Source organism: Scyliorhinus torazame, chromosome 5, assembly GCF_047496885.1.
Source record: "Scyliorhinus torazame isolate Kashiwa2021f chromosome 5, sScyTor2.1, whole genome shotgun sequence".
Lineage (NCBI taxonomy): Eukaryota > Metazoa > Chordata > Chondrichthyes > Carcharhiniformes > Scyliorhinidae > Scyliorhinus > Scyliorhinus torazame.
The window spans coordinates 241,099,123-241,114,965 of NC_092711.1; the positions used below are offsets into that span (position 1 = coordinate 241,099,123).

A 15,843-nucleotide genomic window follows, 5' to 3' on the forward strand; every position below is an offset into this window, starting at 1 on the left:
TATTAAAACCACTGTTCACTTCTACTAATCGTCTCGTGTGAATTGATGGTCGCATCAGGAACGTAATTACAATACAGTTAAATATCATTCGTGGACTTCCCTGCTGTATTATCTCCCCCACATTCGGAATTCCCGGCCAAGGAGGAAACAGGTTTTTCAAAACGTGAACCAGGCGAAGGAAACATGCTGCTAGCGCACAGGTCATGATAGCCCCCGGGGGGGGAACATCCTCAGGCACTACCCTGGCATTGTTCGCTGGCACTGCCCCTGGCATTGTCCACTGGCACCTTAGCACTGCCATCTGGCACAATGGCAATGCTGAAGGCAGTGTTGTGGGTGTTCTGGGGACCTTCATTGGGTAGGATTCCCCATTTATATGAGGGGGGTGGGGGGGGAGTGTACGTGGAAAGGCGTCCTGTTGGTGGATGGGGGGTCTCAGTGTCTGTGGGCGGGTGGTCAGGGGTGAGGGGATTCTATGTTTTTCTATGTTCAGGAGATCCTTTAAAAAGGGCGCCCTGGATCTCTGGAGATACAACATTGTCGGCTCTATTAAACCCTATCTTACCAGTGTGACGGCATGAGACACACCTCCAGCATTTGTTTTCTAAGTGCTGGGCAATATGGAAAGAAAAGCTGCACTCTGGCTCTCCCGCCTGGTCCAGTACTTCGGGCGGAATTTTCCCTTTTTTTCTCAACATTTGGGTTTCATTCAAAACTCAGATAATACATGAGATCATTTCAAAGCTTTTGAAGAATGAACTTATCTGCTTCAGGTGGCCTGGCTCTTTAAGAAAACCTGCGTTACATTTGAAAAATACTTCCACAGGAGTGGGATGCTCTAATATTCATGAGTATTCTGCTGAAACTTATCTTAGATTATCATAGAATTTACAGTGCAGAAGGAGGCCGTTCGTCCCATCGAGTCTGCACCAGCTCTTGGAAAGAGCACCCTACCCATGTCCAACACCTACACCCTATCCCCATAACTCAGTAACCCCACCCAACACTAAGGGCAATTTTGGACACTAAGGGCAATTTATCATGACCAATCCGCCTAACCTGCACATCTTTGGACTGTGGGAGGAAACCGGAGCACCCGGAGGAAACCCACGCACACACGGGGAGGATGTGCAGACTCCGCACAGACAGTGACCCAAGCCGGAATCAAACCTGGGACCCTGGAGCTGTGAAGCAATTGTGCTATCCACAATGCTACCGTGCTGCCCTTGCAACTTGATGAGATGTCGGCAATAATGTAGGAAGCATTTGTACACCTCCATGTGACACCCACCTTATCATTAGTATTTGTATGTCAATCCATTCTGATGATGATGCTGTTAAATGACTATTTGCTTGTGGGTGGTACGACTGCCATCTGTGTGGGTAGAAAGTGTTTGTCAGGGTGAAATTATCATCCATTTCCAGTCTGCCCATTTAAAAAATCTCCAGTCTTTGTCAAATTTTTAAAAGAGAGAACAATTGAGCTGTGTTTTCGGTGTGTCAGGTCTCCGGGCGGTCAACCCCACAGCAATTGGGAGGAGGGAGCAAAAGGCAGCATTTGCTTTCATCATTTGACACGTAACTTATTGCTTCGCCAAATATCTCTCTTCCATTTTCTGGCAATTTTAAGAGGGCTTTTTAACAACCATAGAACCATAGAATTTACAGTGCGGAAGGAGGCCTTTCAGCCCATCGAGTCTGCACCAGCTCTAGGAAAGAGCACCCAGTTAACCCACACCTGAACCCTATCCCCATAACTCCACCTATGCTTTTTGGACACTAAGGGGCAATTTAGCATGGCCAATCCATCTAAACCTGCACATTTTTGGGCTGTGGAAGGAAACCGGAGCACTCGGAGGAAACCCAAGCATACACAGGGAGAACGTGTAGACTCTGCACAGACAGTGACCCAAGCCGGGAATCGAACCTGGGACCCTGGAGCCGTGAAACAACAGTGATATCCACTGCGCTACCCTGCTGCTGAAATTGAAGGATTTCTTCATTGGAAAATGAAGGCATGTATATACCATCATTCATCGAAAACAGCTGTGATGATGTATATCACTCTTTCATGCTGCAAAATGTGCCTTTGGTGTCAGTTTTCCCAATCCTGAGGGAGTGGAATGTTCCTGGGACTTCCCATCATATACAGAAATGCTTTACATTGAATAATTTAATGGTCGAAGGGGCTTGCAGGACTAAATGGTTGACTCTTGTTTCTGTGTTTGGGACTGAATCGCCAGGATGTGCAGTCCAATGCAACCCTCTACAGTTTGGAACCTCAAAGTCTGTGTCCATAGGAACATGTCTACAGTGAGTCCCAGTTGTCAGCCAAAGTATTAAGGGAGACCGTGGCCGGATTTTCAGGCCCCGACGAGGGCAAGCAAAGAGGTGGAGGATTTTGCACCACTGATTGGTACGTTTCCAGTCAGGCTCTGGGTTCCCCAAGGAGTCAGGGAGCAGGTCGCTTCCTGATGGTTGGCCTCCTGGTGGCAGACTTTGTGGCCTGCCCTGTCTGTCTGGTCTCAGGCGCAGCTGCAGGATGCCCTTTGGAGGGGCTTCCCCTGAGGGAATTTTTCAATTTAAAATGTTTTAAAAGTTGGAGAAGGATGCTTCCATTGGAGGCTTCCTCTCTCTCACTTCCCTAAACTGCAAGCTGCTGCTTCTTCAGTGTTAGAAGACTTCCAACTGGTCCTCCAGCTTTGGAGAGGCTGTTTGCCACCTTTAATTGGACTGTGAGCCCACTCCCTGATCACTGATTGGCCAATTTAGGGAGAATCACTGACTGTTCTTAACAAGAGACAGTGGGATGAATACTCTGCCTCCCCAGCCGTGTGATTCTTGGCGGCGAGTCATCGCTGGCAGTGGGATTCTCCTTTGCTCCAGTGGCTAATGTGATTTCCCATTGTAGCCACCCCATTCCGCCGGGAAACCAACGTGCAGGGGTGCACTGCCGGTGAAATGGAAAATCTTGCCGGTAAGGCTTCACCCCAATGTTTAATTCTTTCTGGGAAAATTATTCCCAATTTTCTGACATTTTCTCCACTTCTACAAATGTTTCTGTTAGCGGTTTTCCACCCCTCACCTCTCCCCAAGATATATATGGATTGATTATTCCTCCTCTCTGCATACTTCCCTGTGTCCCATGGTGTGGACTATTCCTCAACATATAATGGTGATTTTGACAGTATGCCTTCAGACAGTTTGCCAGTGTTCTCACAGCAACCTGTGGAAACTCAGTTTTCCATTTTCTCTCGTTCCCGTGGCCACCTGTTCCTTGTTCTTCCTGATGGCAGAGAGATTTTTGCGTGTGAATTCAGGCTCAGAATTTGAATCTAACCACTATTAGTCCAGAGTGTCCATAATGTAATGCCTTTCCCATGCGCTGCGCCTTCGCTGCTCAGTTTTTAAAGACACGCAGTTACTTGGTGGAGCCAAGAGTTTGAGAATCAACATGCATAGCATAGAATTAAGTAAAATTGCACACCATTTGGCCCAACAGATCTTTTCTACACACAAACCTCCTCCCACCTTGCTTCATCTCACCCGGTTTCACCCAGTTTCTGTCTCATATAGTTATTTAGCTTTCCCTTAAGCGCATCTGTGCTGTTCAAATCAATGACTCCATGTTCCACACTCTCACCCTGTGCAGTACCTGGATCATCTTTGGAGTGGGTCCAACATAAGTTTTGGGAAGTATAAATCAGAAGTTTCCACTCATATGTGCTGGTGAAAAACACCAAGAAAATCTGCTTTCGACAAGTGCCACAAAATGAAGCTTTGAATAAACATGATTTTGACACGTTTTAAATATAACCCAGAATAAATCATTTGTCTCCTCTGCTGACTGTAGTGAATACAGAAGTACGACTGAGGCTACATTCGCAGAGCACACAAAACTCTGCTCTCAGCCTATGGAGTTGCAGCACATATTTGCATGTTTTTACCTAGGAGTGATAAACATGTGATTGCAGGCAAATTATCCACAGGCTCCTTCACTAGAATATCGTAATAATATGCCAAGCAACTGATCAGTCACAATTATCAGAGGCAGAGCACTAGAAAAAGCTACAAGCATGCATAAAAATGCTGCCAATATTATGCACACTCTAGAATTACAGTCCCTATGTATTGATTTTTAAAAAAGATATAAATTACACACAGCTTTCTTCAGTATTATTAACATTTTCTGATCACAAGTTCCTACCTCTCTGTCACCTCCTCTGAAAGATCAACACCTTCTGATTCCACTGCTTTTTTGTTTTCTTTTTCTTCTTCATTAACGGTGTCCTCTTGTAGAGAAATTTTTGCGAGTCCTTCATTCTCTGGTGTGCGTGGTACTGTATTCTGCTGATGCCATGGCTGACTGTCAGGTCTGCTGTAAATTGGAGCTGGCACAGGTGCCAGTAAACTATTTACAGGGCTGCTGTTTTTCCTGAGACCACTCCTGTCCCGAGAGTGGCTTTTCAACCTGTTCTGACCCATGCCACGGTGCTCAAATCCCTCCTGCTGAAGACAGCCACTGTTCCCAGAAGAACTCTGCGAGGGGTGGCTAAACCATTTCCATCTCAGCCTCAGAATCTGCTTCATGTCAAACTCCTTCCTCCCGGACACGGACATCATTGTCCAAGGCAGCCTTAAACTTGTGGATGTCAGACTGCTTTTGTTTTTATCCACCGTCGCGCGCCTCTGCACCAAATCCCTTCACTGGAGAAACCAACAAGAACAAGCCCTTTCTTCTCTGTGCGATACACAGAACAGCTAGCACTCGCTGCTAATACTAAGCTGCTGCTAACAGTGTAGGTGGGATACCATACTGACAGGATGATGAGGTCAGCCCTCAAACGAGTAAATCAGATTAACACAGGAAGACAGCTACCAAAACTCTAAACAGCAGCTGGTCTTACATGGAGTTAAACACAGATTTTAACAGCACTGTCCTTTGCGTAGCAAGATCCCATCTGTTTAAGGAAATACAAGCTGCAACATAAGATCCAGGAAAACATGAAATAAATAAAGTACTAGGCTTGCATTTCCCGGGAAAAGTACATGCAGCCTGTTCCTTTGCTGTGTGGCACTCACATGAACTCACTAAAGGATTGAGGCAACAAAAAAGCATTTATTTTTGGTCTGACTTTAATGGTTCCTTGACTTGCCTTATCACTTTCTTCACTGAAGAAAGGGGTCAAAAGACAAGTGTCAACCCCAAGCATACACTAAACAGCAGCTTAAAGTGGTGAGAGGGAAGAGTGGTCTCAGTCAATTAGGATGTTTTGTGATGTGATTAAACTAGGGCAAAGGCTGTTTAAATCTTGCAGATGTGTCATTGATCGAGCACAGTTTCTCTGCATGATGTACGATGTGAAGGAATCACTGAAAGCAGGTTAAAAATAGCCAAAGATGTGATTTCTTTCGATGCAGGATATCAGCTTTGATTCATGGTTTTCCAGGTATTTTGCCAGCAATAAAAACATCCCTCCGGGTGACTTTAATACAGGAGGTCATGCTTTAAACAGAGGCACAAAACAAAAGTGGAAATTCTGTTAGAAGTTGCCTGTGACCAAAACTTTCAGCTGTAAATAAAAACCAGAAACAAAATAAAGTTCTCTCATTCTAAAAACTTTGGCTGTCATATCTTCTTGAAATTGGAAAACGACCTTTTGGACGCGATTAAGCAAATTGCAACAAAGTCCCGTGACGAGCCCGTTTAGTCGGGTATTTCTCAGAGCGCGCAGTGCCTTCTCTTTCGGGATTTTGTTGCATTCCAGGGCATCAGCGGGGAACTCCCTGGTGAGGCTGCAATTAGACCCGTTTCCTGCACTGACACACACCAATCTCTCGACCCCCTGTCGTGACCCCCCCCCCCAAAGCCCCAACTCACCTATAAGGGGGTCCTCGGGGCCTCCCGCATACCACCTCATATGGGCAGGCAACCCCAGGCCCGATCCCCGGGAAAGAAAAATGCCAGCCTCGCACCTTGGCACTGCCAGCCTGGAACCTTGGCACTGTCAGCCTGGAAATGCCCAAGCCAGCCTGGCAGTGCCACTGGGGCAGTGCCCAGGTGGCAGGCTGGCAGTACCAATGTGCCCATACAGCACCAATAGTGCCAGGATGCCACCCTACCCAGAGGGCAAACACCTGGGGGCTCCCAATCCCCTGGAAGACCCCTCAAGTCCCTATTTGTGAAGATCAGACTGAACGGTGCTCACCTGAGGTCTCTGAGGCAAAGGGGTGAAATCCCAGAACTTCAGTAGACCAGGTGAGTGCATATTAGAGTGAGACTAGCTTTCTCGCTCTAATATGCAGATTTTCCAGATAGTGATCCCTCCCACAATAGGCCTGATTCAGATTGTGACAACTCGCGAGATTGCGTTAGATCACACGAGGTGTGGTGAGCCAGGTAGATCTCAGAAGAGGGACATCATTCGGGCGCAATCTGGCCAGTAGATCGCACCCTTCATCTCAGATATGGAGAACCATTTTCATCTCTGTGTTTCTGAAGAAGAAAGTTTAGATTCAGCAAGAAAGACTCTTTTTGTCATCTGTAGTCAACTTTTATGCAATTTAAAAATCACCCGGTTGTATATTTATTTGTCTTGTGACCCAAGTGCAAATGATAAAATAAAAGCAGCACTGAACCTACGTTCCCTTGGAATGTTGTACACAGTGGAGTAAAGTCACCAATTTACTTGGATATCGGTCTGGATTATAAATTTGCTAACCCACCAGGAGCAGAAGAGGGGTAGGGAATGGCTGTGCTGTCAGTCAGGCATGCAAAACACAAAGTCAGGATTTAACTCACCACCATTGTTTGACAATGTTGATTTGCTCCTTGCCAGATAGACAATCAAATTTACAGGCTTAGCTTCCATTTGGATGAGGAAACGGGCAGTGGGGGGCCAAAGGACAAGATAAGGTTGCATCCGGAACAGGGGATTGATCCATGTACGGCTGCTGATCCTGAGAAACCTTTGGTGGACCATGGTTGGAATGATCGGAGGATTGGGAAGGGAATTGGAGGCCTGGGTGGGGGAAGGTCAGAAGGTGGGGGTAGGTTGTGATCAGAGACATAGTAAGGGGAAAGAGGTCTGGGGATAGGGAGGACTGTCAGAGACCTGGGGTATTGTACCAGAGGCCTGGAGTGTGTTAGGTCTGAGGCTTCGATGGGTTAAATCGGAGGCCTGGAAAGGTGTTTGGAAGTTGAGGGGGTGTGGTGGAGGGAAAGTTAGGGGTCTGTGCAGGTGAAAAGAAGGATTACCTTGTGTGGGGAGAGCAATGTTTTCACTGCAAGAATTCAAATCATTTCACACACAAGCGTTTGGCTAGTAAGAAGCAAATATAGATGACCACTGGAGAGCTATCAGCAGAAGAGCCTGATCAAGAACCAGGCACGATAAAACAGGATGGTTCTGTCAAGTCTATAGGAGATAAATAGTTTGTGACTGTTATAATGATGAATGCAGAAGGAGAGTATCAAGTGAGTAAGAATGTCAGATAGACGCCGATACATCTTTCAACATAATGAACTTAACTGATCTGTGCAAAGTGGCTTAACATAGCAATCCAAAAATTAAACCCTCCAAAGTAATGTTGAGGGTACATGATGGCACGATACTCATACCAAGAGGATAGATTAGCCTGTGAGCCCAATGCAATGGCAAGAAGGAGTTTCAGATGATAGATGGGACACAATGGCCACTCATTTAAGCTGGAGCAAATTTAAAGCTTGGACAGATGACCTTGCACATGCCAACAGAAGTTTCCAACATGTCAAAGCACACAAAACCATTCACCCAGAACAAAACCATTCACCCAGAACATACCCTAGAGGACCTACAAAGATGTGCTTGCAGGGTTTTGATGTCTATCTGGAGGATATCATCTAGATGTAGATGATAGACCATTTCAGCATTTGATGAGAAGAGTTCCAGTTGCTCTCAAGTCAAACCTAAAAGACAAGATAGAAGAGAGGTAAAAGAGGAGAGTAATCAAAAAAGTAACAACTTCTACAGACTGGATTAGCAGCGTGGTAGCAGTGAAACAATCTGGAAAGGTAAGAGTATGCTTAGACACAAAGGATCGAAATAAAGCACTGCATTTTGCCGCAACTTGCCAAGGCAAAGATATTCATTACCCGAGGTGAAGGATGGTTACTAGCAAGTGGAGTAGAATGAAAGCAGTAGCTTTCTAATGACATTCTGGATGGCGTTTGGGAGATACAGATAGTTGAGACTGCTGTTTGACATTTCCATGGCTTCAGAAGAGTATCAACATAGACAACATGAGGTAGTCATGTTCCTCCTGTAGTGGACGCCATTGTAGATGATTAATTAGCCTATGGATATGGAGACACAATGGAAGAAGTCAAAGCTGACCATGATTGGAACATAATTCGACTGCGACAGAGAGCTCGCCAGCTGAACCTGAATCTGAACAGGTGAAAACTGTAAGTGAAGATGTCTGATGTCAAGTGCATAGGTCATGCACTGATGGTAAAATGTTGTCACCCTGATCTTGACAAAGTGAGAGCTTTGGCAGTGATGCAGCACCCAACGGATGTAACAGCAGTGCAACCATTTGTTGGATCCATGAATTATACAGCAACATTTTTGCCTTATTTGTCATCAGTATGAACCATGATGCCCGCTCATTGCCACGTATGTGCAGTGGTATTGGGACACAGAATAAGAAGCGCTAAAGTCAAACAACTAGTGACGACTGTGCCAGTGTAAAAGTACTATGACACCAATGAGGAAGTTGTCTTGCACTTTGACGCCAGCGAGACAGATCTGGGAACAACCCAAATGCAGCAAGGATAAGCAGACAACTTTACATTCAGGGTACTAACACTACACTCAGATTGAGAAAGAGTGCCTGGCAGTTGTTTTTGCTTGTATGCCTCAAGATCCTCTTGGGAGTAATAAAGTAACAGTGGAGTCCAACCACAAGCTACTTCAAAGCATTTTTCTCAAACTGTTACTATCTGCTCCAAAGCACCATCAAAGGAATTGTCAAGAAATCAAGTAAATCCAGCACAGATATATATACGGAAATTCTCAAGTGGGGAAATACACCAACAGGGGGTAGGGAAATTAGCCCTGTCCAAAGATTTAAATTAATGCCACATTGTGCACAAATTACTCTTCCAATAGCAAATAAGCTACTGAAATCTGAAGTAGTCACAGGTGTGAGTGAAGAAAATCAAGGTGAAATGGCCGAAAGCGAAATATTAGCTTGACAAGACTGTCAAACCATTACCAGAGCTGATCACTGGAGAGCCAGTCAGGGTAGAAACCATCAACACTCTCAGCAGAATTTAGCCATCGTGGAAACTTGGGACATGAGCAGAGAAATTGTTACCAGCCGTAAGATCCTTTCTTTCACAGAAACACCATCCACTGGACACTGGTTGGAGATTAAAGTTCTGAATCTCTTAGTTCTTTGATTGTGTGGGATGGAAGTGAATGGCCAAATATACCAACATAACCGCAGGCATATACACACTACTAGCAAAGCTGTGCCTTCACAGTGTGAAGCTGTTCTTTGACAACAATTGGCCAATCAGGTAGAAGGGACCTCACCAGCTGGACTGAGTACAGAATTACCTTTAATCTCAGGAGTCCACGCATCCCCAACAACCGCAATAGAACATCAACAGTTAACAAGGCAATAAGTGCCATTGGAAAGACACTCTTCAGACAAAGAGCAAAATGCAGATGAATAGCCAATGACAATGCACACATACCGTTGTGATGTGCACAATTTTAAGACTGGGAGCAATCGAATGGCCTCATCACGCCCGGCTTGGGACACGAGGGGCTATTAGATCTCACAAGAGACACTCGCAAGTTTGCACAGCTCAGAACGCCTTGCGAGATCGAACAAGATCTCACTGGACATTGCGATGTGGATCTTGTCCTCACTGGGCGAGATCCAGATTAACATATTTAAATGAGCCAATAAGCTCAAATATGTCGGTGCCTGATTCTTCCGAGGCCCGGAAACTAACGCCCCTGCCTGGGAGACCTTGTCATGGTGCCATTTAGTGCAGAAACATGCACCTAAAGGGTCTCCCAGGCCATCAGACGCTCCCGGGTGGTCAGGCTCTGGGCAGGGTGGCACCCTGGCTCTCCCTCTGGCACACAGGCACCTTGGCACTGCCAGCCAGACACCCTGGAAGTGCCAGGGGTGTCCTGCTTTTAAGAAATGGAGTGAGGGCAGCTCAAGACCCCCTGAGAGGTAAGGTGGGGCAGTGGGGGGCTCCGGAGGCCATGGCGGGGTGTCCAAGGGGGTCAAGATAGTGGGACGGCATTTAAGAATGGCGCCCCGATCTCTTCCTGCACTGACAAGCTGAGCTTGTAAACATTGCAACAGTATTACATTGCAACACTACTACATGTCCCATCTGGTTTGCTGTAGTCATATGACGATGCAATGAAGCAGTCTCTCTGGAGGCTGCCATCTTACAATCAGTTCAATAGAGCCTTACAAAGAGAAAGCACCGAGGAAGCACTACTGTTCTACAAAACAAATCCTGAATCTGACAGGTCTTGTTTGGATGTAATGGATGGATTTGCAACATTTGTTAAAGGCAGAAGTGGGGTGATCGGAGGTGGATTTGGGATGGCTTTCTGGATTTTAAGACATGAACACAAGTCGCTCCCCCCCCCCCCCCCCCCCCCACCCCCACCCGCCACCTCCGACCTAATCCAAACCTACTCCATATTTTGTTGCTAAATCCTTCCTAATAGTGTCAATTCTTGTGTAGGTGAGCTGTAAACAAGTTAAATTATATTCCCATTGTAGAAAAAAGATGGAAATGGCAGATCTGGCATTTTGTTTTGGTAAAATAACTTGCAATTATATAGCAAATTATTATGACTTTAAAATATTCCAAAGCGCTTTGCATCCAATGGATTACATATGCTATTGTTGTCATGTGGACAAACCTGATATTCAATTCAGAAACAGCGAATTGGTACAAATTTCAGCGACAAGTTGTATTTATTTGGCACCTTTGACATAATTAAATGTCTCCACAAGTTTCACAGGAGCATTACAAAGCAAAATTTGACTTCAAGCCACATAAGGAGATATTACGGTAGGTAACCAGGATCAATCACAATCAACGCATATCCTTATTGAGTGGTGATGTTGGTACATTTCTTGGAATTCTGGAAAACCCAGGTGATGCCCACTATTTGAACGAAACACTATCTTTCATGAAACAATCTTCAACCTTCTATTTGAACCAGTGGAGCTTCAGGCTTCAGAAGCTGAGGAAAATTATCCCATCAGCCGTAGGATCCTTTCTTTCACAGAAACACCATCCACTAGACACTGGTTGGATATTAAAGTTCTGAATCTCTTAGTTTGTCATGATGTTAGGCCAAAGGTTGCTGATACAGAAAGCACTGCAACTGACAGTGACCAGCCTGAAGACCTGCTGCACTTGAAATGGCTCTTACCAGATGAGAGAGATGAGGAAGAAGCCTTTACAGCACTGAGTGATCTATTGGAGGTTGAGATTAGTCTGTCTTGCCAACTGATAGATGCATCGCACTATGCGTTTTTGGAGGAGTCAGCTGTGTTTCCAATGGCTGAGGAGCATTCAGATCTTTGCTCCACTGAACCTATCAATGTATTGCCTAGTCCATTTCTTGTTATCCGTGAAGAGTATTCCAGAGTGAATGCCTTGTGTGATTCCATGTCAGAATCCATAGAGGATCATACTGCCATAGAGCTGTTGGCTTCCAGGAGTGAAAGTCAATTGGCACCTGTACTTCAGCCCCAGCAGAAAGTATTCATAGAATCCATGGAAATCATAGAACCCCTACAGTGCAGAGGAGGCCATTTGGACCATCGAGTCTACACTGACCCTCTGAAAAAGCATCCTACCTAGGCCCACTCCCCTGCTCTATCCCCATAACTCCACCTAATCTGCACATCTCGGACGCCACAAAGCAAATTGGCATGGCCAATCCACCTAACCTAGTCTTCACTTTCAACATGCATGTCAACACGGAAGCTGCATCAGAATCTTCAGTACTTCTGAAGCTGCAGGATCCTGCACAGCAATCTTGTCACTGAGTTATTCGCCTGCAAGAAATTTGTCTTCATTCTGTCTTTGAAATTTGTCCCATTGCAAGATGGTGCCGTCTTGTCTCCATATCCTCGGCAATTCTTCCCATTGCCCAGAGTCTAGCAAGCAGCCTGGCACAGAGAGAAGCGTGGTTCTCTTACCATTGCCTACAGAAAGCAAACAATTCTTCCGAAATATCATCAGGAAGTCATTTCTTCTTTTCCTGAAAGGCTTACAGGAATTATTATTTTTTTTTTTATCATCCAGATTAATCAAAATCTCAGATCTGCAATGCCTTTTCAGCTTTCGATGCAGCAGTGAATGACTTTGCTGCAAGAGTCTTCCCTGAAGTTGAAGAGCATTCCTATTCTGAATGTCTTTCATGTGTGCTTCACGAGAGCAGTAAATTCCTCCGAGAGTCACGATTTTTCCATTCTAGTCCCAGAGGGTCTAAACATCGATTCCCGAGTGCTCTTCTTTCTTGGATCAGTCTTTCGTTGCCCTTGTCATTTGGTAATTCTGAAACCTACACTGTTTTTCAGCAATGCTGCTAAATTGCTGTCCCATTTTGTTGATGGTTTCCTGCTGGATGCAGAAGAAGGCTCTTATATCTCGTGACCTCAGGATCAAAAATACTGTTTCAGATTGAATCCCTCACATCTGTGACTTGGGGAGGTGCAATAGTTGGAGTTAGATAGAATCTGTAGTTGTAAAAAGCGAGTTACAGAAACGCAATGTAATTAATTAAAGATTTTGGATGGAGTTTTCTCTGCCGTGAAGGGGGCAGGGCAGGAAAATGCAGCAAGCCATCGACTTCAGCAGGATTGGAAAATTCCGCCGACGGTGTCCTGATATCCACATCAGCATATCATGGTGCAATCACACACACACTGATGGACAGGTAGTTGGACCAACCAACACACACATAACATTGCAGCCAATCACCAGTGAGAGCACACGCACTATAAAACAGGGAACACCACAGTTCCCGCTCATTCTACCAGGAGATAGCTCAGAGCACAGAGCTCACAGCGAGCCACTCAGACATAGACCATGTGCTGAATGCATCACTAAGATAGTGATAGGGCTCGGTCCACAGGTTAGCTGATGAAGCACGTACCCAAGCCAGCAGTTAGTAATTGTCGTTGTTAAGACAATAGTAGAGTACCATCTACAGCCGTGTTGGATCATTTGTGCATCGGAACACCCAACACGACAGACGGTTTCATATTGTTGTTGAAAATGGATATTATACTTGTGGGAGGTGTAGTTTAAAGGGTTAATAGAAGGGATATGCTAATATATGACATAGCTGATGATCTATCAGTACATAAATCAGTTGTGTGTTCAACTTGAGAGAGAGAGGTTGGAACACCATGTTCAGGAGAAACATACATATTCGGTAACCTGTTTTTGCAGTATTAATAAACAGGTGTTAAGCATGTACAATCTGTCCAGTAACCAAGCAGCATTCCTGGAGTCCACACCGAAAGGAGGACCGTCTCAGAACACAAGGGTCCTGACAGATGCACTGCTCATGATTTCCCCAAATTTCCTAGATTCTAGAACTTTCCCAGCAAATTATAAGTTAGCAAACGGAACAATGCAAGAAAGGAGGGAGAGGGAAAACAAGGAACCACAGGCCAGTTAACGTGGCATCATTTACTGGGAACATGTCATGTCAATGCACTTAGAAAATCATAATCAATATGGTTTTATGAAAGGAAATCATCTTTGACAAATTTATTGGTGTTTTTTTAGAATGTAACATGTTGGGTAACTCATGGGGAGCAAGTAAATGTAGCGTATTCGGATAATGTGCCACATATGGGGCAACACGGTGGCACAGTAGTTAGCACTGCTGTCTCACAGTGCAAGGGACACGGATTCAACTCCGGCCTTGAGGACTATCTGTGTGGAGTTTGCACATTCTCCCCATGTTTGCGTGGGTTTCCTGTGGGTACTCTGGTTTTTTCCCACAATCTAAAGATGTGTAGTTTAGTTGGATTGGCCATGCTAAAATTGTTCCTTAGACTACAGATTAGGTGGGGTTATGGGAATAGGAAAGAGGAGTGGGCCTAGGTAGGGGACTCTTTCAGATGGTCGGTGCAGACTTGATGGGCTGAATGGCCTCCTTCAGCACTATAGGGATTTTATGGTTCTAAAAGGATAAGGACACAGGGCACGGAGAGAAATATATCAGCATCGATAGAGGACTGGTTAATGCACAGGCCACAGTGTCTAAAGATAATCTGGCATTTTCAAATTAGTGGGCCATATTAGTGGCATGCCAGAGGGATCAGTGTTGGAGCTTCAGCTATTTACAATCTATAATGATTTAGACAAAGAGACAGAGAGTAATGTATTTAAGTTTACTGATGAAACAAATCTGGGTGAATAAGTAACCTGGGAGGATTTGAAGAGGCTGCAGAGGATATAGATAGGTTAAGTGATTGGGGAACAAGATGACAGATGGAGTATAATGTGGGGGTTAATTGTGAGGTTATCCATTTTGGCAGCAAGAAAATAAAACAATTTGTTTTAAAAGATGTGACATTTCTAAATGTTCACGTTTATAGAGACTTCAGTGTTCTCGTAACAGGACCAATGTTAACACTGTAAAAAAGCAATTAAGAAAGCAAATGGCATGTTGGCTGTATTACAAAGGGATTGGTTTTCAAAAATAAGCGAGTCTTTCTATAATTGTACAGGGCCTTGGTGAGATCATACCTGAAGTACCATGTGAAGTTCTGGTCTCCATGTGAAAGGAAAGATAAATGTGCTTTGGTGGCTGCTACAGCAAAAGTTCAGTAGATTGGTCCCTGGGATGAGTGGGTTCTCCGATGATGAAAAGCTGACTAAACTGAGCCAATATTCTCTGACGTTTGTACGAATGTAAACATTGAAGATGCTGAAGAGACTTGACAAGGTAAAGTAAGTAAGTAAAGTTGCCATAGTCCCAGATGACCAGAGGCTGCTTTTCTCTTTGAAGGGGAGAGCTGACTGATGGTGGTTTGCCACACCTCAGGTAAGGGGCAAGGTTGAGAATGGTTCATGGATAACCTCAGCTAGCAAGGGAATTGAACCCGCTCTGTTGGCCTCGTTCTGCATCATTACCCAGCTGTCCAGCCAACTGAGCTAAACCAGCCCCACTTGACAGGGTAGACACTGCTGGCTTACTTCTACTGTTGGGGAATCTAGAACATGTGAGAACAGTATCAGGATAAGCAATTGATCATTTAGATGAGGAGAAACGTCTTCACTTAAAGGGTTATGAATCTTTGGAATTGTCTCCCCAAGAGTTAATGCAGATCCTCCCATAGTTGAATATTTTTAAGACTGGGGTAAGCAGATCTTTGGCCCAGCGAATCGAGGGATATGGGAAGCAGAGGGAAAGTGAAGTTGAGGCAGATGATCAGCCATGATCAGGTTGAATACCAAAAATAGGAGCAAGCTCAACAGGCTGAATGATCTATTCCTGCTCCCATTTCTTAATTTCACACAGCATGAATCCTAAACTATCACAAATACTGTTTAATAAATCCTAAATTCACTTTGTCAACTGTGACCATCAAATTTAATTTGCGGTGCTTGTGAAGATTTGCTCGTGTTTATGAAAATCTTTGCAGAGTTAACAACAGTTATGCCTTCCGAAGGAGTTGTTCTTAGTGAAGCTGCACCTAATTTAGAGCCCAATTGTTTTTGAACATTTGTACAGTAATTTTATTCTCTGTTTAGTGCTCCTCGTAGAATAATTCTTT

General features: G+C 44.8%; 1 protein-coding gene across 2 annotated transcripts in view; it reads right to left on the minus strand.

The window, feature by feature from the left end:
* The window catches only part of LOC140420984 (kelch-like protein 4), a 564,196-nt gene that overhangs the window by 225,579 nt on the left and 322,774 nt on the right, over nucleotides 1-15,843 (minus strand). The window contains exon 1 of one of the 2 annotated variants that reach the window (XM_072505212.1): nucleotides 4,208-4,756. The exons of the other annotated variant lie outside the window; for it this stretch is intronic. Coding sequence (XP_072361313.1) covers nucleotides 4,208-4,623 — 416 coding nt within the window. The 5' untranslated portion in view covers nucleotides 4,624-4,756. Of the gene's footprint in view, nucleotides 1-4,207; nucleotides 4,757-15,843 lie in introns of those variants that run through there. 2 annotated transcript variants of the gene reach the window in all.